General features: G+C 35.5%; 1 protein-coding gene across 1 annotated transcript in view; it reads left to right on the forward strand.

Moving 5' to 3' along the window:
- Nucleotides 1–24,379, forward strand: part of CAND1 (cullin associated and neddylation dissociated 1) — a 42,879-nt gene that overhangs the window by 7,698 nt on the left and 10,802 nt on the right. The window contains exons 2-7 of the mRNA XM_068559911.1: nucleotides 7,435–7,578; nucleotides 15,992–16,146; nucleotides 18,283–18,406; nucleotides 19,710–19,966; nucleotides 20,047–20,152; nucleotides 21,396–21,541. Of these exons, the coding sequence (XP_068416012.1) occupies nucleotides 7,435–7,578; nucleotides 15,992–16,146; nucleotides 18,283–18,406; nucleotides 19,710–19,966; nucleotides 20,047–20,152; nucleotides 21,396–21,541 (932 nt within the window). The remainder of the gene's footprint in view (nucleotides 1–7,434; nucleotides 7,579–15,991; nucleotides 16,147–18,282; nucleotides 18,407–19,709; nucleotides 19,967–20,046; nucleotides 20,153–21,395; nucleotides 21,542–24,379) is intronic.

Raw genomic sequence — 24,379 nt, forward strand, 5'->3', positions numbered from 1 at the left:
CTTTACCAAATTCATTGATGAGCCCTAGTAGTTTTCTGGTGGCATCTTTAGGATTCTCTATGTATAGTATCATGTCATCTGCAAACGGTGACAGCTTTACTTCTTCTTTTCCGATTTGGATTCCTTTTATTTCTTTGTCTTCTCTGATTGCTGTGGCTAACACTTCCAAAACTATGTTGAATAATAATGGTGAGAGTGGACATCCTTGTCTCATTCCTGATCTTAGAGGAAATGCTTTCAGTTTTTCACCATTGAGAATGTTTACTGTGGGTTTGTCGTATATGGCCTTTATCATGTTGAGGTAGGTTCCCTCTGTGCCCACTTTCTGGAGAGTTTTTATCATAAATGGGTGTTGAATTTTGTCAAAAGCTTTTTCTGCATCTATTGAGATGATCATATGGTTTTTCTTCTTCAGTTTGTTAATATGGTGTATCACATTGATTGATTTGCGTATATTGAAGAATCCTTGCATCCCTGGGATAAATCCCACTTGATCATGGTGTATGATCCTTTTAGTGTTTTGTTGGATTCTGTTTGCTAGTATTTTGTTGAGGATTTGTGCATCTATATCCATCAGTGATATTGGTCTGTAATTTTCTTTTTTTGTAGTATCTTTGTCTGGTTTTGGTTTCAGGGTGATGGTGGCCTCATAGAATGAGTGTTGGAGTGTTCCTTCCTCTGCAATTTTTTGGAATAGTTTGAGAAGGATGGGTGTTAGCTCTTCTCTAAATGTTTGATAGAATTCACCTGTGAAGCCATCTGGTCCTGGACTTTCGTTTGTTGGAAGACTTTTAATCACAGTTTCAATTTCATTACTTGTGATTGGTCTGTTCATATTCTCTATTTCTTCCTGGTTTAGTCTTGGAAGGTTATACCTTTCTAAGAATTTGTCCATTTCTTCCAGGTTGTCCATTTTATTAGCATAGAGTTGCTTGTAGTAGTCTCTTAGGATGCTTTGTATTTCTGCGGTGTCTGTTGTAACTTCTCCTTTTTCATTTCTAATTTTATTGATTTGAGTCCTCTCCCTCTTTTTCTTGATGAGTCTGGCTAATGGTTTATCAATTTTGTTTATCTTCTCAAAGAACCAGCTTTTAGTTTTATTGATCTTTGCTATTGTTTTCTTTGTTTGTATTCCGTTTATTTCTGCTCTGATCTTTATGATTTCTTTCCTTCTGCTAACTTTGGGTTTTGTTTGTTCTTCTTTCTCTAGTTCCTTTAGGTGTAAGGCTAGATTTGAGATATTTCTTGTTTCTTGAGGTAGGCTTGTGTAGCTATAAACTTCCCTCTTAGAACTGCTTTTGCTGCATCCCATAGGTTTTGGATCATCGTGTGTTCATTGTCATTTGTTTCTAGGTATTTTTTGATTTCCTCTTGGATTTCTTCAGTGATCTCCTGGTTATTTAGTAATGTATTGTTTAGCCTCCATGTGTTTGTGTTTTTTACGCTTTTTTCCCTGTAATTCATTTCTAATCTCATAGTGTTGTGGTCAGAAAAGATGCTTGATATGATTTCAATTTTCTTAAATTTACTGAGGCTTGATTTGTGACCCAAGATGTGATCTCTCCTGGAGAATGTTCTGTGCACACTTGAGAAGAAAGTGTAATCTGCTGTTTTGGATGGAATGTCCTATAAATATCAATTAAATCTATCTGGTCTATTGTGTCATTTAAGCCTTCTGTTTAAGGCTTCTATTTATTTTCATTTTGGATGATCTGTCCATTGGTGTAGGAGAGGTGTTAAAGTCTCCCAGTATTATTGTGTTACTGTCAATTTCCTCTTTTATAGCTGTTAGCAGTTGCCTTATGTATCGAGGTGCTCCTATATTGGGTGCATATATATTTATAATTGTTATATCTTCTTCTTGGATTTATCTCTTGATCATTATGTGGTGTCTTTCCTTGTCTCTTGTAACATTCTTTATTTTAAAGTCTATTTTATCTGATATGAGTATAGCTACTCCAGCTTTCTTTTGATTTCCATTTGCATGGAATATCTTTTTCCATCCCCTCATTTTCAGTCTGTATGTGTCCCTAGGTCTGAAGTGGGTCTCTTGTAGACAGCATATATATGGGTGTTGTTTTTGTATCCATTTAGCGAGCCTGTGTCTTTTGGTTGGAGCATTTAATCCATTCGCGTTTAAGGTAATTATCGATATGTATGTTCCTATTACCATTTTCCTAATTGTTTTGGGTTTGTTTTTGTAGGTCCTTTTCTTCTCTTGTGTTTCCCACTTAGAGAAGTTCCTTTAGCATTTGTTGTAGAGCTGGTTTGGTGGTGCTGAATTCTCGTAGCTTTTGCTTGTCTGTAAAGCTTTTGATTTCTCCATCAAATCTAAATGAGATCCTTGCCGGGTAGAGTAATCTTGGTTGTAGGTTCTTCCCTTTCATCACTTTAAGTATATCATGCCACTCCCTTCTGGCTTGTAGAGTTTCTGCTGAGAAATCAGCTGTTAACCTTATGGGAGTTCCCTTGTATGTTATTTGTCGTTTTTCCCTTGCTGCTTTCAATAATTTTTCTTTGTCTTTAATTTTTGCCACTTTGATTACTATGTGTCTCGGCGTGTTTCTCTTTGGGTTTATCCTGTATGGGACTCTCTGCGCTTCCTGGACTTGGGTGGCTATTTCCTTTCCTATGTTAGGGAAGTTTTCGACTATAATCTCTTCTAATATTTTCTCTGGTCCTTTCTCTCTTCTCCTTCTGGGATGCCTACAATATGAATGTTGTTGCGTTTAATGTTGTCCCAGAGGTCTCTTAGGTTTTCTTCATTTCTTTTCCTTCTTTTTTCTTTATTCTGTTCTGTAGCAGTGAATTCCACCATTCTGTCTTCCAGGTCACTTATCCGTTCTTCTGCCTCAGTTATTCTGCTATTGATTCCTTCTAGTGTAGTTTTCACTTCAGTTATTGTATTGTTCATCTGTTTGTTTGTTCTTTAATTCTTCTAGGTCTTTGTTAAACATTTTTTGCATCTTCTTGATCTTTGTCTCCATTGTTTTTCCGAGGTCCTGGATCATCTTCACTATCATTATTCTGAATTCTTTTTCTGGCAGGTTGCCTATCTCCGCTTCATTTAGTTGTTTTTCTGGGGTTTTATCTTGTTCCTTCATCTGGTACATAGCCCTCTGCCTTTTCATCTTGTCTATCTTTCTGTGAATGTCAGAAAGGGGCAATTCTATCATTTGACATCTTAATAAATGTTATAAGGAGGGCACAGTAAAGCAGAGGAAAAGCTATAATTGGTAAAGCAGTAGCAGTCACTCATTTAGTTAGGAGGATGTTTGGTGTTTTATGTTGCTAAGTGAACTTACCTGAAATGGATGTTCTGTGTGTTTATGCCCAGGAAAAAAATATGCTTTCCCTGAAAGCATCAGATCTGTTTGGGTTATTCATTTGGATGTTATCATTGAAGTTCAGGTATGAGCCTTAGAACAGTTCCTGGACTGTAGGGGCTGCTGGGTCACCCCCACCCCCCCGCCAGTCCTTACTTTTGGCCAAGGGCAGACAAAGTTGGTCTGCAGGGCACTAAGTCACATTGTTGATGTCTTCACTTTGGCTGGGATTTTGCTGATCAGGATCAGAGGAGTGGCCATTCAGTATAGTCTGTAGTTGAATCAGGCTTGTTAAATCTCTCTTCCTGTGTTGTAAGATGAGTGGTTGAACCGTCTAATGTGTGACAGTGGTTATTCAATAACACTAAGACTGGACAGGATGTATACCGACTATAACACCCAAGTCCTGTGGTTTCCCTTCTACTTCTTTGTCCTTTTCCTAACTCGTCCTTTACCATCTCCATATCTAATCCATTTCAAAGACCTATAAACTTTAACCTTGTAAATCTCAAATAGGGTTTGTTCTCATTATATTATTCGCAGTAGTTACTTATCTAACATGTATTTTTTCTGGAAGACACATCATGGCCTTCGTGTATTTAGGAACACTAGATAGCACTTCATCACCACGCTTGAGGGTCATTTTAAGCAGCACAATTACCAACAAAAAGCACAAACATGCAAAAGAAAAAACAACAAAAAACGTGGCACCAGAGAGACTGAGAAGAGGATGCTTGTTTACAGTATGAGAGCTGAAATAGGCAGAGTGTCACCTGGTGCAGTGTCAGCTGGGAGTGTGTGCGGAATGTGTGCTTTGGGTGATTCAAATATTTCCTGGTTCTTCGCATGTCTGCAAATGTCATGAAAGCGCTGGAGAATTGATTTGGGGGTTCCAACAAATTTTACTCTGCTAATAATGAGAACTGACTGTGTGTCCATTTTTTCCATCTCCATTTACTGTCGTAACCCTTATTCTGGCTACCATCATTTCTCACTTAATCTGCTCCCATAGCTCTCCTAACTGTTCTCTATCCAGTCTGCTAAATGAAGTTTGGTTCTCTCAAACTGTTTTCCACAGTGTAGCTGGAGTAATACTTCTGAAATGCAAATCTGATCATTCCATTTACCCCCCATCTCTACCTCAGATGAGTAGCTTTCCATCACTTTTATTTTATTATTATTATTTTTTTTTAATTTTAAAACATTGTCTGGCCACGCTGCGCGGCATGTGGATCTTAGTTCCCGGACCAGGGATCGAACCTGCTCCACCTGCATTGGAAGCGTGGAGTGTTAACCAGTGGACTGCCAGGGAAGTCCCTCCCATCACTTTTATTTATTTATTTATTTTAAAACATCTTGATTGGAGTATAGTTGCTTTACAATGGTGTGTTAGTTTCTGCTTTATAACAAAGTGAATCAGCTATACATATACATATATCCCCATATCCCCTCCCTCTTGCGTCTCCCACCCTCCCCATCCCACCCCTCTAGGTGGTCACAAAGCACCGAGCTGATTCCCTGTGCTGTGTGGCTGCTTCCCACTAGCTATCTATTTTACATTTGGTAGTGTATATATGTCCGTGCCACTCTCTCACTTCATCCCAGCTTACCTTTCCCCCACCCCGTGTCCTCAAGTCCGTTCTCTGCGGCTGCGTCTTTATTCCTGTCCTGCCCCTAGGTTCTTCAGAACCATCCTCCCATCACTTTCAGAATAAAGACTAGAATCCTAGTAAGATCTTCAAATCTCTTTAATCTTTTGGCCCCTGCCTACTTGGCCATAACCTCCCCACTCCCCACACACAGTTCCTTTTCATGCTTAAGATCTCAGTCTTCCCTGATACACAACTTTCATTCCAGTCTAGGTCATGTTACTTTGTTATCCCATTATCTTTTCTTTGTGCCACATTCCTTTCCTTCATAGCATTTATCTCAGTTCATAACTACGTATGTAAGTACTCATATATGTAGTTTTAAAAAATCAATATGCCTCTATTCAACTGTTATGTAAGTTCCAAGATAGCAGGAAGCAATTGTGTTTGCTTTTGCCAGCCCTTGTATCCATAGCACCTAGCACAGTACCTGACAAATAAAAGGTTCTCAGTACATAGTGAATGAGTATATACAACCTTTCCCATCTTGACCTCAGCCTACATTTCCATCTTCCTGTTAGGTTTCTATTTCCCTGTGCCTCAGACACGCTGAATTGCTTCACTCTGAGGTATTATGCCCCTCACCACCACCACCACCACCACCATGCACACAAATACACTTAAAATCCCGAACCAGCTTTCCCCATGCAAGCCCTGGTAATCCTTTGAGATCCAAACTAACTATCGGTTCTTTGGTGTGATCATTGCCAAACACCCTTGAGTGTTTTAGAAAATTTGTGTGAGATTCTTCCATTTACCTGTCTGCTGTGTTAGATGAATAAGTTAAGAGGAGGGGACTGAGTATAAATTTATCATCTCAGTCCTTAGCCCCATACCTAAAGCAGTAAATGCCTAAGAGATGTTTTACAAATTGACTTTTGAATCTTCCATAGACAGCTTTCAAACTGGTCAAACAACTTCCTTATAAGATTTATAGTGCAAACCTTTTAACACATGAACAGAAGGAACTTTCTGGTTTCAGGGTCACAATTAAGTTCTTCTTATAACCTCATAGTATCTCAATCCAGGTTTTCTGAGTTTTAAAAATATTATCTATTGCTAATTTTGCTGGTGCTCATTTCAACTTTTAAAAAATGTTTAACCGTTAATTATTGATTTTTGAAAATCAGTAGACTTCTTTATTAGAGAATAAGCTCTCTGAGGCTAGGAGTCAAGAGACTCCTATCTTATCTGTTCTTTGCTCATAGTCCAGCCTTCGTAGCATCATAACAGGCAGTGAATAAATAAATGGTAAATAAAGGAAGGATTCTGTGTACCGGTATAGTTTCTTCAGAACTATAAAGTAACTTTTTTTTTTTTTATTGGGATTACATGCTTTTTTACTTAAATTGATGATCACTCTGTTTTCTCTTCAACCAGATGATTAACATTTCAGGGGTTCTTAGAGGTCCTAACTGGTATGGTTGTTTAATGGATTTTATCTAAGTAAAATAGTTAAGGTGCTTTTCATGCTTTGTGTGTAGACGTGCCTGCATTAGTGTTCTATTCAGTTTGTTTTTTTAACTTTCTGGAGTATTGTGTGGTTTTAATTTCATTTTGTCATCATATAAAATGGGGAGGGGCTTCCAATTAGGAGAACAATGTTAATTTTTAAAAGGCTCATGCTTAATTTACCTTGTATTATCCCAATTGGAACGTATGCTTTTCTTTATAAGCAGTTAAATAAGACTTGATAAGAACTGTGCTAGCGCATAGTTTAAAACTTTGTCCTTTGGTAGTGGTTCTTAAGGAAAGGGGGCTGGATGTCAGTTGGAATAACTTTTTGGAATCACCTCTTCATCGTTTTGAAAATACATTTGATCCTGGTGGTGGGAGTTGGGGTGGAGGTGAGAATTTGCATTTTGGAATTTTCCCAGTGATTTGTAATATGTAACCCCCAATCCAACACAACAGTATTACACAGGAAGGTATTCTTAATGTTAGTTAAAGACTTCTAGGTAAAATTCAAATCACATGCAAAGAAAAAGTAAAGAGAAGCTTTTCTTTCCCTAAAAGCAGTGATGCAATTACAGCTGACCCCTGAACAATGGGTTTGATCTGTGTGGGTCCACTTATATGGGAAATGTTTTCAATAAATACGTACTACATGTACTACACGATCTGTGGTCAGTTGAATCTGCAGATGCGGAAGTGCAGATGTGAACGGTGACTGTAAAGTTATACATGGATTTTTAGCGAGGTGGGGGGAGGGTGACCCCCTTGACCCCCACGTTGTTCAGTGGTCAACTTTATTAGAATGAAAGAGCATTCATTGAAGGTCCGGTCAGTAAATTTGAAATCAAGACTAACCCGGGGAAAATAATTTTAGCCATGATACCTTATTTAGAAGAGTAGATCAGGACTTAGATATGAATGATAGCATTGGATTTGAAAACGGTGATTTTTTTTATTAGTGCTTAAAAAATTTTAATTACCAACAAATTTTAATTTTTTCATAGGTTTATGGCTACAAATGATTTGATGACAGAACTGCAGAAAGATTCCATCAAGTTGGATGATGATAGTGAAAGGAAGGTAGTGAAAATGATTTTGAAGTTACTGGAAGATAAAAATGGAGAGGTACAGAATTTAGCTGTCAAATGGTAAGTTGTTTTTTACTTGCTTCCTACCGCCTTCACTTTCCGTTAAAAAATTCAGTATAACTGGTAAATTATCTTAGTCTTGTACTATGTCTTTCTGGAGTTTTTCTTTAGAATTTGTAGGTGACTTGGTTTAGTATTTGTAGTTGGTACATGAGACACATTTCCTTATATGTAGTTTCTGTATTGGCTGGACATGTTATTTTAATTCTTATGAAATACATGTAGGAAACTCCAGAAAGAGTAGTTCTCTTACTTGTTTGGCCAGGTTTTTAAGCTAGGTTAAAAGGCCTGTCCATCTCTGTATTAGTTAAAAGGCTCTCCATCTCTGTATTCCGGGGAGGAGGGGTGGTTTTAAGAACCAATGACAAGGAAGTAAAAAATAAGACTTGATAAAGGATAACAACAGTTAAAACCATAGTTAAATTAACACTGATGATACAATAGTTACAAAGAATCTTTCCTAAAAATTGAGAATTTCAGTTACCTTTGTGTGTATGGGGGAATTGATGGCATCTTGTTAGGTGTGATTTTGACAGCTGGACTGTTATTCTTAGTTAAAGGTACAGAATTTGAGTTCTTGGTAAATTGTATTAGTGCATCTATTTAATTTATGCATACCAAATATTAGAAACCCTTAAAAATTTACAAGTAAGTTATTAGTAAGTATAACTTCTGGTTTCATATAAAAATTAAAGTATAGAATTTTATGTCATTTTGTATGGCATATAATATCTGGTATCAATTTAAATAAAGTCTTGTCATTATTACCTTTGTTGGATTTTCTTATAAAGGTTTTACATTTATTTTAGGCTAAGGTTTTACATATCTGCTGTAAAAACAGGCAAAAGTATGAGAAATCACTGGTCAGCATAGAATTTCTAGACAGGTAGTACAACTTTCTTTAACTTGGGACATTAGCAAGTTTAAAATCAAACGGGTCTTCAGAAGATGGTAAGTTGCAGAATAATGCGAATGAGTCTAGTTTTACTTAATTATTTTTCATCTTTTGTTTCTTTTGCCATGTGCTTATTAATAAACAAAATTGTTTGGTTCAAATTATGTGCTGAGCAATAAGCAGCCTTTGAAAATGGTAATAAAATGTAGGCTTTGTCCCAGATTGAGAGGTGAGAGGTACGAGGTACACAGGTCTTCTTTATTCACTTGAGTATGAATCTTGTTAGAAACCCGAGCGTTTGAGCTTTTGATGATCTTTTGTACTTAAAATTTAACAGGTTGGGGGGAAAATGACGTATATTCAGGAAAATAAGAAAGGAATTAAGATATTAACAAAAGTAATATATTAGGTGATAAAACCCAAGAACTGATTCTTGGAGGAGGGAAAATCCTAATAGATAGAAATTGGAAAATTTATCAAAGACTCATCACCCAAAAGAAACTCATGCCCAGAAATCTTTCACACAACTCTTTGAAACCTCAAAGAGCAGACAATTCCAGTATAGATAGTTTTTGAACTATTTCAGAACATAAAGTATGAAAACCTTGCAGTCTTTTTTTTAAACCAAATACTGATGATAAATTCTGACTAAATACAACACTATAAAAGAAAACTACACACCAGTTTCATTTAAATGTTCAAAATAAAATCCAGCAATACATTAAGTATAGTATACTTTGACCAAGTGAGGTTCATTTATCCCAGGAGTATAAGGACAGTTAAATATTATGTGCTTTATTAATATTTTTATTCCATCATGTTAATAGATCAGAGGAAGAAAAAAATAATGTAAACGATAAGAATTCAGTGAAGGAACTGGATGTAAAATTAATGAACAAAAATAAGTAGCCTTCACATAAGCAAATAACCAGTTAGAAGATATGGAAGCAAATGTCCATTTATTATAGTAACAGAAAGGCAATTAATGCCTAGCAATAAATGTGACAAGAAATGTTACATTGGTGACCTTGGGTGAGGGTGTTGCGTGGTTTACGGTAAGGTTACAATTTTCTTTTTAAAAACTTTCTTTTATAGAAGAAAAACTTTACTCTTGACCAATAACAAAAACGTACTTGCAGAAAAATGTAACCAATGGAAAGACATCTCAGGTCCTTGGATGGGATAACTCAACAGGGTTGTCAGTTCTCTCCGGGTTATTTTAATGCTAACTTAATTCTAAAAATCAGTAAGTTTTTTCCACAAGCTAGACAAGTTGATTCTAAAGTATATTTTGGTGGAAGGGAGAAGAGGGACAGGGTGTTTGCTCAAGATAGACAAAAAATTCCCTGAAAATTTCTGGAGTTGGAGGTGTGTTGGCTAGCCCTACTAGATACGAAAACATACTCTTATGTTTATCTAAGGAAAGCAGTGAGGTAGTGAGGCATTAATAGACCAGTAGTGTAAAATGGAATGGAAAGTATTCGATACATGATGCAGTTGGTGGCATCATGAGAAAAGCTGGACCTTTTTTCAAAGCACTGGATAACCATTTGAAAAAGATAAAATTGTGTCCTTACCTCACAACTTCCCTACTTAAGGTCAACATTGTTCACCTTAAATTGGTTTTTATGTTGGATGTATTAGTGTTTTGTGACTTTTTATTACTGATTAGTAGTTCATTGATAGCACAATGATATCTTCCTAGGTTTGGCTATTGTGAATAAAGAGACAGTGAACATTCTTGTGTGAGTCCTTTTCAGGACATGTGTCTTTATTTCTTAGGAAGAGTGAAATTGCTGTTGTCCATTTAGATTTTTAAGAAACTGTGGAATTGTTTGCCAAAGTATTTTTACCATTTTACATGAAAGTACCAGTTTTTCCACATTATCATCAGCAGTTGGTTGTGTCACTCTTCTTTTTTTTTTGGGCCGCGGCATGCGGGATCTTAGTTCCCCTACCAGGGGTGGAAGCACGGAGTCTTAACCACTGGACCACCAAGGAAATCCCAGTTGTGTCACTCTTTAGTTTTAGCTATTCCAGTTGGTGTATAGGTGTAGTTTTAATTTACATTTCCCTGATGACTAATGATGTCTAATGTTATTTTGTTTATTGGCCATTTATTTATTTTTTTTGTGGACTTTTCCCTGTTTTTAAAATTGAGGCTGTCTTTTTACTGTTGAATTATAGGAGTTCATATATTCTGGATATAGGTCCTTTGGCACATATATGTCTTATAGTATTTTCTCCCAATTTGATGATCTTAAGTTTTTAATTTATTTTAAAATTTAGTTTAGTTTGATTTAATTTATAAATTAATTTCAACTTTTATGGTTATTGCTTTCTGTGCTGAAGAAATCTTTGTTTATGTTGCAAAGATTTTTCTCTTGTGTTTTCATCTAAAAGCTTTGTAGTTTCAGCTTTTATTTTTAGTCCTGTGATCTAGAATTAATTTTTGTCAAGTGGGAATTGAGCTGTTTTTTTTCCATATGGAAATACAGTTGTTGAAGTACCAATTTATTGAAAACATCTTCGTTTTGGTACTGAATTGCTTTGATATCTCTGTCAAAGTCAGTTGACTATAAAAGTGTAAGTCTATTTCTAGACTCTATTCTGTTCCACTGATCTATTTGTCTGTTCTAATGCCAGTACCATACAGTTTTATTAGCATAGCTCAGGCTTTTTCAGGCTTGGCGCTGTTGAGTTTTGGGGTCAGATAATTCTTTGTTATGGTGAGGTATCTTGTGTATTGCGTGTGTTGTTGGATGTTTAGCAGTATCTAAGCCTTTACCCACTATTTTTGCCAGTAGCATTCCTTCATCCTCCAGTAGGAACAACCAAAAATGTCTCCAGACTTTGCCAAATGTCTGTTGAAGGGCAAAAGTCATCCCTGGTTGAGAAACGCTGGTGTAGATCTATAGAAGTCTGAAGTAAGGTAGTGTAAGTTCTCTAGCTTCATTCTTTTCTCAAGAATATTTTGATTTTTTAAGTTCTCTGTATTTCCATGTAAATTTTAGAATGTTAATTTCTGTTTTAAAAGTAAGCTTGCTCAAATTTTGATTGAGATTGTGTTGACGCTATAGAAATATTAGAAGAGAATCAACAATTAACAATACTGAATCTTTTAACTGCAAACCGTAGTATCTCATAATTATTACAGTAATTTTTGTTGATTCCTCGGGATAGTCTGTGTAAACAATCGTCATCAGTGAATATCCCCCTCTTTCGATCCTGATTTTGGTAATTTGTGATTTCTCTTTTTTTTCCCCCTCAATTCACTTAATCAGGGATTTACCAACTTTACTAATCTTATCAAAGAACTGACTTTAGGGTTTGTTATTTTCCGTATTGTCTGTTGCCTTATTTAACTGATTGCTTCTCTTTTATTATTCCTTCCTTTCCACTCATTTTTTTCCTTTCTAATTCTTAAACATTTAAAGGTATATATTCTCCTCTAAGTAAATTGTGGTATTTTTATTATCATTCAGTTTGAAATATTTTTAATCTCCATTGTGATTATTTAGAAGCAATTTTCAAATACTTGGAGGCTATCTAGATCTTTATTTTTATTTTTAATGGTTTCTAACTTAATTGCATATGGTCAGAGAACCATACTCTCTAAGGTTTCAGGGAAATTTATTTGTTTGTTTTGGTTTCTTTTGTCTGCTCATTGAGATTGGTTTTATGGTTCAGCATATGATAGGTCTTGGTGGATGTGGATGTTCCCTGTCCACTTGAAAGCGTATTCTACAGTAGCTGGGTATGGTATATTATAAATGGTAGGTCAGGGTAGCTGGTAGTGTTGTTCAAATTTATATCCTTTGTGATTTTTTTTTTCTTTTCTTAATATTAAATACTGAGAAAAGAGTGTTAAAATTTCCAACTATAATTGTCAATTTATCTGTTTTTCTCTTTAATGCCAATTTTTGCTTCATGTATTTTAAAGTTGTATGATTAGGGGCATACGCATTTATAATTATGTCTTCCTAATGTTTGATGTTTTTATGAGTATAAAATGTTTCTTTTTAAATACATTTGGAATATATTTTTCCTTGGAATATATTTTTTCTTATGTTCATATAGCTGCTCCAGTTTTTTTTTAAGATTAGTGTATTCTTCTATTTCAGTTTTTAATCTGTGTTTGTATTTGTTTATTTTTTGGCTGCATTGGGTCTTTGGTGCTGCTCACGTGGGCTTTCTCTAGTTGAGGCGAGTGGGGGCTATTCTTCGTTGCGGTGCACCAACTTCTTTCTCATTGCGGTGGCTTCCCTTGTTGCGGAGCACCGGCTTTAGGTGTGCGGGCTTCAGTAGTTGTGGCACGTGGGCTCAGTAGCTGTGGCTCATGGGCTCTAGAGCGCAGGCTCAGTGGTTGTGGTGCATGGGTTTAGTTGCTCCGCAGCATGTGGGATCTTCCTGGACCAGGGATCGAACCCGTGTCCCCTGCATTGGCAGGCGGATTCTTAACCACTGTGCCAGCAGGGGAGTCCTGTGTTTTAAAATTATGTGTCTTGTAGACAGCAGATGGTTGGGTCTTGCTTTTTTTCCTTCTATTCAGTTTCATAATTTCTTCCCGTTGATATGAGTGTTTTAGTCCATTGTTGTTTATTGTAAGTATTGATGTAGTTAGATTTAGGTGTGCCATTTCACTTTTTTTTTTTTTTTCATTTGTTTCTTTTGTTGTGTGTTTTTTTGGGGGGGTTTGTTTTTAATTGTTTTTTTTCATGCCTTCTTTTGGGTTAATCAGATATTTTATAGCAGCAGTTCTCAAAGTTTGATTTGGGGGTCCCTGGGACATCTGTGACCATGAAAGTTCAAAACTGTAATATGAGTAATACTAAGGTGTTATTTACCCTTTGATGCTCATTTTCCCATAAGTATACGGTATAATTTGCTCATTTTCCCATAAGTATACGGTATAATTTCCACAGGCTACATGACATGTAATATCACAAAAAATTGAATGCAAAAGCAGATGTGAGAATCCAGTTGTTTTAAGCCGAAACATTAATTTGCAAAAATGTGAAACAGCTATTGTTCTCATTTTTTGTTTTTTGGAAAATATAGTTATTCCTTAAAAATGTTAAATTTATGTTAACATGTGCCTTTATTATTGTTACTTTTAATTTTTAATGTGGTAAGCATTGACAGATACATACAGCCCACGTAAAGAAAAATTCTTTGGGGTCTTCATTGATTTTCAGAGTGTTAAAAGGGTTCCTGAAATCAAAAGTTGGGAAGTGTCTTGTTTTATAATATTTAATTTTGATTTCGTCTTTTGACTTTTCAGATACATCATCTTTGTGTTATTTTTAAAATTGTCACTCTAGGCTATGGATTATAAATTGCATCTTAAATTTACCACAGTCTTAAAAGTTAATATTGTACCACTTGATATAAATTATGTAAACCTTGAAATAACATTTTTCCATTTACCTTCCTCCTGGCTATGTGCTACTATTGTTTTTTAAATTTGTGTGTGTGTGTCCATAATACAGTATTATTGATAGTTGGGAGAAAAAATATATAGTCTCTTAAATGTAGCCTTTTCTACACATTTACCATTTCTGGTGATCTTTATTCCTTTCTGTAAATCTGAGTTATCATCTGGTTTAATTTTCCTTTAGCCTAAAGAACTTCCCTTGGCAATTTCTGTAGTATAGGTCTGGTTGCCATGTAGTCTCAGCTTTTATCTGAAGTTGTCTTTAATATAAATTTTTATTATTCTTCATTTTTAAAGGGTGATTTCATGGAATATGGAATTCTGGGTAGACACTTTTTATCCGTTTTTTTTCTTTTTTAAAGTTAATTAATTAATTTATTTATTTTTGGCTGTGTTGGGTCTTCGTTTCTGTGCGAGGGCTTTCTCTAGTTGTGGCAAGCGGGGGCCACGCTTCATCGCGGTGCGCGGGCCTCTCACTGTCGCGGCTTCTCTTGTTGCGGAGCACAGGCTCCAGACGTGCAGGCTCAGTAGTTGTGGCTCACGGGCCTAGTTGCTCCACGGCACGTGGGATCTTCCCAGATCAGGGCTCAAACCCGTGTCCCCTGCATTGGCAGGCAGATTCTCAACCACTGCGCCACCAGGGAAGCCCCATCTGTTTTTAGTTCCATCATTATGCATTCAAATTGTTGTTTTCTAAAATACAGTTTTAGAGATTTTGTAATTGTTATCTGCAGGAGGTTTAGTCCAACAGAGCTGTTTTGCCATTTTAGAAGCTAGAAGTCTTTAAATTCATTTTTGGAATTCCTTTTATTTTCAATCCCAATTTGTATTATTTCACATTAGGTCTCTACATATATGCCGTGTGCCTTATTATCATTTCCATCCATTTGGATTGAGCTGTTCATGGATTTCTCCAACTTCTTTGTTTATTTTTCTTCTTTCTTAATTCTCCAAATCATACTGCCTACTACTTTTCTAGTCAAGCAGTCAGCTGTTATTTATTGAGAATCTGTATGTGAAACATTGATCTGAGCATTTATCAAATTAAATTATTTTCATCATGTCACTAATGCTTGAGAAAATGCATTGGCTCCCAACTTTACCATATCACATTTAAATTCATTGGCCTAACTTTAAAGATTCTCCTTAATGTCCCAGGTGTTTGCCTTTCCTATTTTGTGTTTCATCTGTCTTTTGCATCAAGCAATTCTTTTGACTTCTCATTTCTTTCAGCATGTATTCTATTCATTCTAGTCTCTCATTTGAAATGCTCTTTTTTTCTAACTATACCCCATAAATACAAGTACCTAAAAACTTGTCTCCGAGGTGCAGTCTCCTGTCTGTAAATAAATACTAACATTGAATTTAAAAGTTTTTTTTTATTTTTTTTAATTGTGCAGAGTAGTGAATGCCTGCATAATTTCTAAAGTAGTTATGTGAGTTCCTTACCTCACCAACCAGATGGTAAATTTTTGAAGATGGGGGCCATACTTTTGTTATTCAATACAGTCTTGAATACAGTGGCTCCTCAATGAATAGTCATGCACCAAACATTATCTCCGATGTGCTAAATTCTGTGGAAAGGACACAGTGGAAGAGCTTTTCCCAGTCACTTGATGCTTTTAAAATTTAAACAAGAAAATAAAAAGAATATAAATTTTTTGATTCATGAGTTGGAGTTGGTGATAGATGGTAGGAAGGAAAGGTCACAGTTGGCAAAATGTGATATACTGGATGGAATTTCTATTGCAGGTAAATCATAGGATCCTTGTTAGGAGCAGACTCCTAATTAGCCTTTTTATTATTAAAAGATGTGTGTATTTGAGGTGTTTGGCGGGAGAGGGTGAAAGCATCTTGAGTTTCATGATACTGTGATGAAAGTAAGTGGGAAAAAATTGGAAACTGCAAAGAGCTTATTAAGAATTTTTTAACACCCTTATTCGTATACTATCTATGTTACAGGCATAGCATTTATTTCGTGTTGACAGTTGCTAGGCAGAAAAGTTAATGTTTTCACTCATCTGTTTTTCTGTTTTTGTTTATCTAGATTAAAAAAATGTTTTTTCTTTTTTATGTTACAGTCTTGGCCCTTTAGTGAGTAAAGTGAAAGAATACCAAGTAGAGACAATTGTAGATACCCTCTGCACTAACATGCTTTCTGATAAAGAGCAACTTCGAGATATTTCGAGTATTGGCCTTAAAACAGTAATTGGAGAACTCCCTCCAGCTTCCAGTGGTAAGCAAGAATGCTTTTTTCTCCTATTTCCCTTTTATGAATGGAGGTATTTCTCCTCCACCTTTTTTTTTTTCCTCCTGACCGGGGAGGGAGAGAGGTATCTATCCCTAAAAGATCTTTGTGTAAGCATCCCTTTGAATAGTGAAGAAAAAAAAGTCTGGAGTCTTATTTTTGCTTAAAAATATTATTTTGATTGAATTTAAGTATCTCTTTGGAATACCAGTTCTGAAGGATTTTTATGTTGGAGCAAGATTTTATATTGTATTAACGTGACTTGCAGAGTAGAGTTAAGCCAGCCTATGCAATGAGAGAAAAGATAACCAAAATCATGAATTATTTCCGATTAGCTTTCTATTTTCAGTGTTAGTTTTGCTTTGCTTTAGAATTTATGATGTAAAACTTGGCACCATTAAGACAGCTGTGAAAGAGTTCAGTTTACTAGTATATTTAATTAAGGCTGAGCCTTTTATAGCTACTTATAATTTTTTTAAAATTTAAAACTACAATTAACGAATTTGTCAAGTAATTAGCTTTTGACCTCTGACAGATGTTTATGTAATGTAAGTTTTAGAATTTGTCTTGACTGCTAAGCTATAGGCTAAAATTGCAGGCTAAAGTTACTGTCTCATCTGCAAATGGGGTGAAATTACTCTCTCTTTCATGGAAAGATATATATTGGTAATAATGTAGTCTTCACTCATTTACTTAATAAATATTTATTATTCTCTATGCTAGGTATCATGCTAGATAGTGCGTGTATATTATTTCACTTTGTCTAAAAATGTCAGTCATATGGGAGGTCTTAATGTAGATTGTTGATAAGGGAACTGAAATTCAGAGATTAAGTTAATTCATCCAAAGTTTTGATTACCTGGTTGGATGAAGATTCATACCCATTATCTTTTTTAAAAAAATTTATGTATTTATTTATTTATTTTTTGGCTGTGTTGGGTCTTCGTTTCTGTGCGAGGGCTTTCTCTAGCTGTGGCAAGCGGGGGCCACTCCTCACCGTGGTGCGTGGGCCTCTCACCATCACGGCCCCTCCCGTTGCAGAGCACAGGCTCCAGACGCGCAGGCTCAGCAGCCGTGGCTCACTGGCCCAGTTGCTCTGCGGCATGTGGGATCCTCCCAGACCAGGGCCCGAACCCATGTCCCCTGCATTAGCAGGCAGACTCCCAACCACTGTGCCACCAGGGAAGCCCCCCATTATCTTTTAATGCAAAGGTGATGGGTTTTTTTCACTATATCATGCCAGTGTTACTTTATTTCACCAACTCTGAAGTATGTTATTTATAGTTGTATTAGCTACATTGATATTTTCCTCATTTTTTTCCCTCTCATTGAAACATGTTTGTTTTTAGCTGATTTCTGGCTCTAACAAGAATTCTATTAACCATTCAGATTTTTACTGTCACAGTTTCTTGCTTCCTTTTTTTTCCTCCCTGGTCAGTAACAACACAGATCTACTTTAAAATAGTCATAATCTTTATTGATGAGTCTCCTGGAACAACATTTCTACTTTGTTTGGATTGGAAAGGATCTTATTAGGTTATTAGTAAAGAGGACTTAAATAGAGAAAAATGTCATCGCTGCTTTCCAACCTAGAGGTGTAAGCACTACACTTACTATTAGCTCCATAGCTGGCATTCGTGCCAGTGCACAGAAATAGTTGTCCAGTAGAGTTTACTGAATCCATACTGTTTTCCCTGTGTCATGTACTTCTGCAGCGGGGTCTAATTCTTACTTATGTCTAATAAATTATTTGATTGAAAAACAACGTGTTTTGAAACATATTTTTCTTTTTTAAGATTTTTTTTGATGTGGACCATTTTTAAAGTCTTTATTGAACTTGTTACAATATTGCTTCTGTTTTATGTTTTGGTTTTTTGGCCTCGAGGCATGTAGGATCTTAGCTCCCCAACCAGGAATCGAACCCTTGCCACCTGCGTTGGAAGGCGAAGTCTTAACCACTGGACCGCCAGGGAAGTCCCTTGAAACATATTTTTCTGACATGGATCTCTTGAGTCAGTTTTAAAATCAAGTTTAGAGTTGCTGAATATTTGCTAACTAGCATGAATATGAGGTGGAATTCAACATACTTGCCTTGAAATCATAATCGGTTTCTTATTCATGCAGGCTCTGCATTAGCTGCTAATGTATGTAAAAAGATTACTGGGCGTCTTACCAGTGCAATAGCAAAGCAGGAAGATGTCTCTGTTCAGCTAGAAGCCTTGGATATTATGGCTGATATGTTGAGCAGGTAAACATGACTATTGTTTGTATTACTTATAATACAAATATTTGTGCATTTGTTAAGAACCCTTTCTGATAAATATAATAAAACTTGGTCTAAAATTATTCATGTTTAAATTGTGTCTGTTTTATAAATGTGTGTGGTTAGGAGTGAGGGAAGAAAAAAGCTAATTATATTATCATGTAATACTGCATAGCAAGCATATTTCTTGTAGTTTTGAAAAATAATAAAATTTGTGATTTAAATATTTCAGCAGAGTTTTTATATTTTGTTTTACTCTTTGGTATTCTTGAATACAATGATCTACTTGGATAAGGAGATGTGCTGGTAGGAGTGGCAAGTTTTCCAGTTAAAATAATGCTGGTATTCTTCAGCAACCATGTTTTTAGAGCATGTGTTGTGAGGGTGGAAGGAACTTGGCTTTATATATTTGTTGCTTTTCTACTTTTCCTTTGGAAGTCAAACTTCGGAAGATAGAAAGAGATCTAAGCAAGTCCAAGGGGGAAGTAACCGTAAAAGACCTGTCAGTTTCAGTTTGTCCCTGATTCTTATAATCATTATATGTCATCATTATTTGTCTGTTATTTGTGGCTAATTCACTTGAACTTGAAAATAATCAAGTGCCTTCATGTGGTAGAAATATATAGTAAAAGTGAAGAGCTATCATCCTAGCACACAAAGAGCTTATACTTTGCTATAGGAGGTAAGAACACAAATGGCTATAATGTAAGGCAGAATTGGACTAAATATTAACGGAGAGTATAGTGTATTTGGGGGTTTAAAATGGAAGGATCCAAGAAAGTTTGTTATGGAAACAGTGGCGTTTGAATTTAGTTTTGAAAAGTGGGTAGGGCAGTGGTGTCTATGCTTAAACATAGAATATATCAGAATATGTAAGTAGTCTTGAGTTGGGAAACATTGTATTCTAATTTTCCAGAATATAGAATGAATAGAAAAGTGGTAGGAGATCATTTTGATACATTGGAGTCTTGTTGAGGAGGGTGAGGAATTTATGCTTAATTTGATAAGTAGTGAAAATTCAGTTAGACCTTTTGTCCTGTGTGTGACTTGATCACTAGCACTATCCTGGCAGGACACAGATGTTTGACTGCTATTGAGTCATTGAACTGCACATGTGAAATGATTTGAAAGAGAGGGTTGGACCACAAGATCGTTGAAACTTAGTGCGTAGATTTGTAGAGGAAAGACAATAGGGAGAAGGGGTAATCAAGAGATGGTCAGAGGGCAGACATTTCAGTAGTACTTGGACATCTTGTATTTATTTGTTTTCTTTTTATTTTATTTTAAGGCAAGGAGGACTTCTTGTTAATTTCCATCCTTCAATTCTGACCTGTCTGCTCCCCCAGTTGACCAGCCCTAGACTTGCAGTGAGGAAAAGAACCATTATTGCTCTTGGCCATCTGGTTATGAGCTGTGGAAATATAGTTTTTGTTGATCTTATTGAACATCTTTTGTCAGAGTTGTCCAAAAATGATTCCATGTCAACAACAAGAACCTACATACAATGTATTGCTGCTATTAGTAGGCAAGCTGGTCATAGAATAGGTAAGAAATATTTATGTATTGAAAAGTTTTCTTTAAAAAATATTAACGAATGTTTATAAGAACTAATATGCTTTTCTTAGGTGAATACCTTGAGAAGATAATTCCTTTGGTGGTAAAATTTTGTAATGTAGATGACGATGAATTAAGAGAGTACTGCATTCAAGCCTTTGAATCATTTGTGAGAAGGCAAGTTTTTAAGATCTATATTTTTCAAATAAAAATTTTTCTTAAGAATAGAGTAATAATTAAGATCTAGATTAGGTGGGTGAGGAGAAATGGGTTTTACTGACAGCTGGGATTGAGTTTTGGATTTCAAATGTGTTTTAATTAAGTTTTTATTAAACAATAACTGATAACCAATACAGTATTTGAAGCGAATATCATCTTTATTTTAAAATAAAATCCTTACATTTATTTTGAAATGTTTCCTTCTTATTGTGTTAGGACTTTTCTTAAAAAACTTGGGAAAGGTATTTATAATTGTCTTTCAGTTTACTTTAATGATGTAGTCTTTATCCTGAGAGAGTACCAGGATAAATTAATTAATCTGGTCAGAATTAATTAATCTGGTCAGTAATGTATACTAGTGAATTTCATATCTCTTCAGCAGTTTTTGAGATGTGTTACAGCCATTTTGCTAGGGCAGTGATTCTCAGCTTTGGAACCTTGGTTCTAATAATAAAAACTGTATTTATGTACAAGAAGGCCATACTGGCTAAGTAGTGAGATTTGGGGTTTTTTTTTTTTTTTGCTTTTGGCTAGAATTGACAGTGTAGTAGCACAGTGTCTTGAGACTTCACTGTTGTTATTTTCAGTAATTATGAGTAGTTATTTGCCACTCATGGTTTTTGATCGGGAGCTTTTATAGTCGTACCAAATTGTTAAAATCAGAAATTGTGGGATTCAGTTCTGTCCTTTAATTGAGAAACACAAATTATTTATTGTTGGGCATTTATTATATGTTCTGTCTTTTCTCAACATAAAGTTAGAAGACCAAGCCTAGATGAATGTACACTGGCATTTTCACCAATAATCCTAGTTACTGAAGAATACATTTATCTGGACTTGGTGTTCTAGTCGTGTGTTGAGAAGCTGGAGCATATTCAGATTTCTCTCTGTATGACGCCACACTAACTACGTCATACCATTTATTATAGGAATCATCTGACTTGCGAGATGTTAAAGTGTGTGTGGGGGGGTGGAGTTCATCTTAAACTTGATTAAATAAGAGTAATTTGAAAAGTAAGTCTTTTTTAAAACCTGAAGTCAGTGGGAGGGAAGGATGAAGGATCACTGGTGTTGGGGGCTGGAAACCACTTTACTGTGTTAAAGGGAAGGGAAAAAAATCTGGTAGTAAAGCGAAATTGGCAGATACTGAATCAAGGAGAAAAGTATAATTATTCAAGGCAGCTTTTGGTTTTTTCTTCAGATGTCCCAAGGAAGTATATCCTCATGTTTCTACCATTATAAATATATGTCTTAAGTATCTTACCTACGATCCAAATTATAATTACGATGATGAAGATGAAGATGAAAATGCCATGGATGCGGATGGTGGTGATGATGATGACCAAGGTATTTCAAATTTTAAGTAGAAGGAATTCGTTACATTTTCATGAAAGACCCAGTGTTATAGATGGAGGTGATTCTTACCCAGATTGTACTGTGTTTGTTTGTTTGTTTGTTTGTTTATGATAGTGAAAGTGGAAGTAACCACAATATTCAACAAGAGCAAATTGATTTAAAAAGTTATGGGGCATCCGTGTATTGAACTGCTATGCAACATGTTCAAAATCATGTCCTTGTTAAAGCAGTTAATAAGTTGAATGAAAAGTGGGTAGCAAAAATTACTCTGTCCCACGTTTATTTTCTTAAATACGGTGAAAAAAATGTTACTAGTGTTTTTCTCTTGGCAAGCAATTGTAAGTGACTTTTGTTCTTTATTTTTCAAATTTTCTACAGTGTTTTTGTAAGGAGGGAAATGAATGTTACTTTAAAAATTATACCTATAGATAACATATTCATAGCAGTTTGGTTGGTTTCATACATAGTTACTTTAATGAGAAATCCTAAATATTGTTTGAGGCTCCATTTAACTTTCGTGAATAATTTAAGCATTTCTGAGGCTCGTATGATTGATGTCATTGTGCTGTGATTTGTGGTATTTACTCTGGAAAGGAGTAGCACTTCAAGGACACAGGGTTGCTCATGTTTAGTTGTTTCTGCTAGTATTAAAAGAATCATAATAGAAACCTTTAAGTTATTGGGTACATGCATCTGTGGATTTCCTGTTGTTTATACTTTTAAGTTTGATTCTTTGAATGAATTTAGGTAATGACTTTGCTCTAAAGTCTGTAATTTCATCCATCTTTTTTTTTAAAAAAAAAGGTGCAAAAAAACCTCTCTTAATCCCATTTTAGAGTCAAGCAGATACTGCCCAATTTCTTTCCACTACAACAGAACTCTTCAAAAGAATGAATGCTCTCCAGCTCCTTTTTTCCCCTTTTCTCTTAAATCCAGTCTTCCAGTGATTGCCAGTGACCTCAAATGTTTGAGTCTGCCTACTCCTCAGTTCTCAGCAGCATTTCTTTATTTAACTTCCAGGATACCACACCCTCCTATCTTTGTGATTACTCCTTTTCAGTCTCTGTGCTGGTTCCTCTTCATCACCCTGACCACTATACTTTGGAGTATTTCTGGGCTTAGTCCTTGACTTCTCTGTTATGTTCTTATGATCTTGTTGATCTCATCTAGTCTCTTAGCTTTAATATCAGTATGCTGAAAAGCCAAATTTTACCTTTATCCCAGACCTTTCCTGTGAATTCCAGGTTCATATATTGCAACTGCTCAATTGATTTACTGCTTAGATGTCTAAAATATCTTCTCTCCACCCTTCCCCGACTGCCTGCCCGAACCTGTTTCTTCTTTAGACTTCTCCATCTCAGAATGGCACCTCCATTCTTCTTCGTTTTTCAGGCCAAAAACTTTGGGGTTATACCTGATCACTTCTTTTACACACCCTCCTCATCCAGTCTCCCATCTCAGGGCTTTCCCCTTACTTCATACTCATATCTATCTCCCTTTGCAGCATTTTTATTTTCTTCATTACACCTAGTCATTTTCTGATACACTGAAATTATTTTCTACCGTACCAGGTTGTAAGCTTCATGAAGGAAGAGATTTTAATTTTAGTCTTCTTTATCAATTGCTTTATCCCAGTGCCTGGGACAGTGCTTGACACACATTAGACACTCAGTAAATGTGTTATATTAGCGAAGGGAAACCTTAGCTTATAATAGGAATATCCTTTGAAAAAGGAGTAGCATTTTATGTTCCAGATTTTTTGATTGTTGGTTTTTTTAGTGTGGTAAGTACTGATGCTGAATAACAAACCAGGTCCTTCGGCTGCTTTATCAGGTACGTGGATTATACCTAATATCTTTTTATCATAGTGTTATTGTAACTTATAAAACCAACATAATTTTCGTGATTAGGCTATTTCATTTTTTATAACCTTTAAGTATATTTCTGTAAAGTAATTCCTATAGTTGGGTTGCCATTGGAAATTTTTCATTTATTTATGTGCTTTAAAATAATCTATTTGGTAGTACCCTATAATTTTTCTTCAAATAGGTATTGGTGAATAAATCAAATGCCTTGGTTTAGCAGTATTTGGTTGGGTTTTACTATAAAGCGCTAAGATGAAATTAAGTGAGCCTTCTGGAGATTGGAAAATTTTCCAAGGCATAGTTGGCTACATTTAGCTGTCACTAAGCTAATTGGAATATAAGCCAAAGAAGTGATGATATCTTTTTTCCCCCACTGAGGAATCATTTCAGGACTATAGTTCTTACATCTAAGAATAACGAAATTATTGTTAGTAATTTTAGACTGTCCTGAGAACTGCTAATATGTAGGCCATCCTCCTGACTTCATGTTACCCAACTGATTCGGCTTGATGGTGTTAGAAGGAAATAATTTTCAGAGATTTCACACACACAGAAGTTAGCAAGAATATGTAAGTGAGAGAGAATTGTTAATGCTTATGCTTGGAATATTGTTTTAAATGTTTAACAGGAGTTTGGAGAAGCTGGTGCTCTGTTATGTGGGCAGAATTTTCTTGTTATAATTGAGAAAGTATAGTTTATTTAAGCTATATTAAGATAATATCTTGAAAGGTTGAGAATATGCATATTTGTTCCTAATAGCCCATCAACAAATTTAGTGAAAAGCCTTGTAGTCACAAAGAAAGCTGATGTCAGGATTCTTTTTCTCCCCTGAAAGATTAGTTTCACAGCATGACCTGGGATTGGTGATCATTCTTTTCAACACATCATCTATACCACAAATCTATTTTATAGTTTATCTTATAAACTCCCCAGTTGTTTGTTTGATTTTCCTGTAGTGTCAAGT

Source organism: Eschrichtius robustus, chromosome 13, assembly GCF_028021215.1.
Source record: "Eschrichtius robustus isolate mEscRob2 chromosome 13, mEscRob2.pri, whole genome shotgun sequence".
NCBI classification, from domain to species: Eukaryota; Metazoa; Chordata; class Mammalia; order Artiodactyla; family Eschrichtiidae; genus Eschrichtius; species Eschrichtius robustus.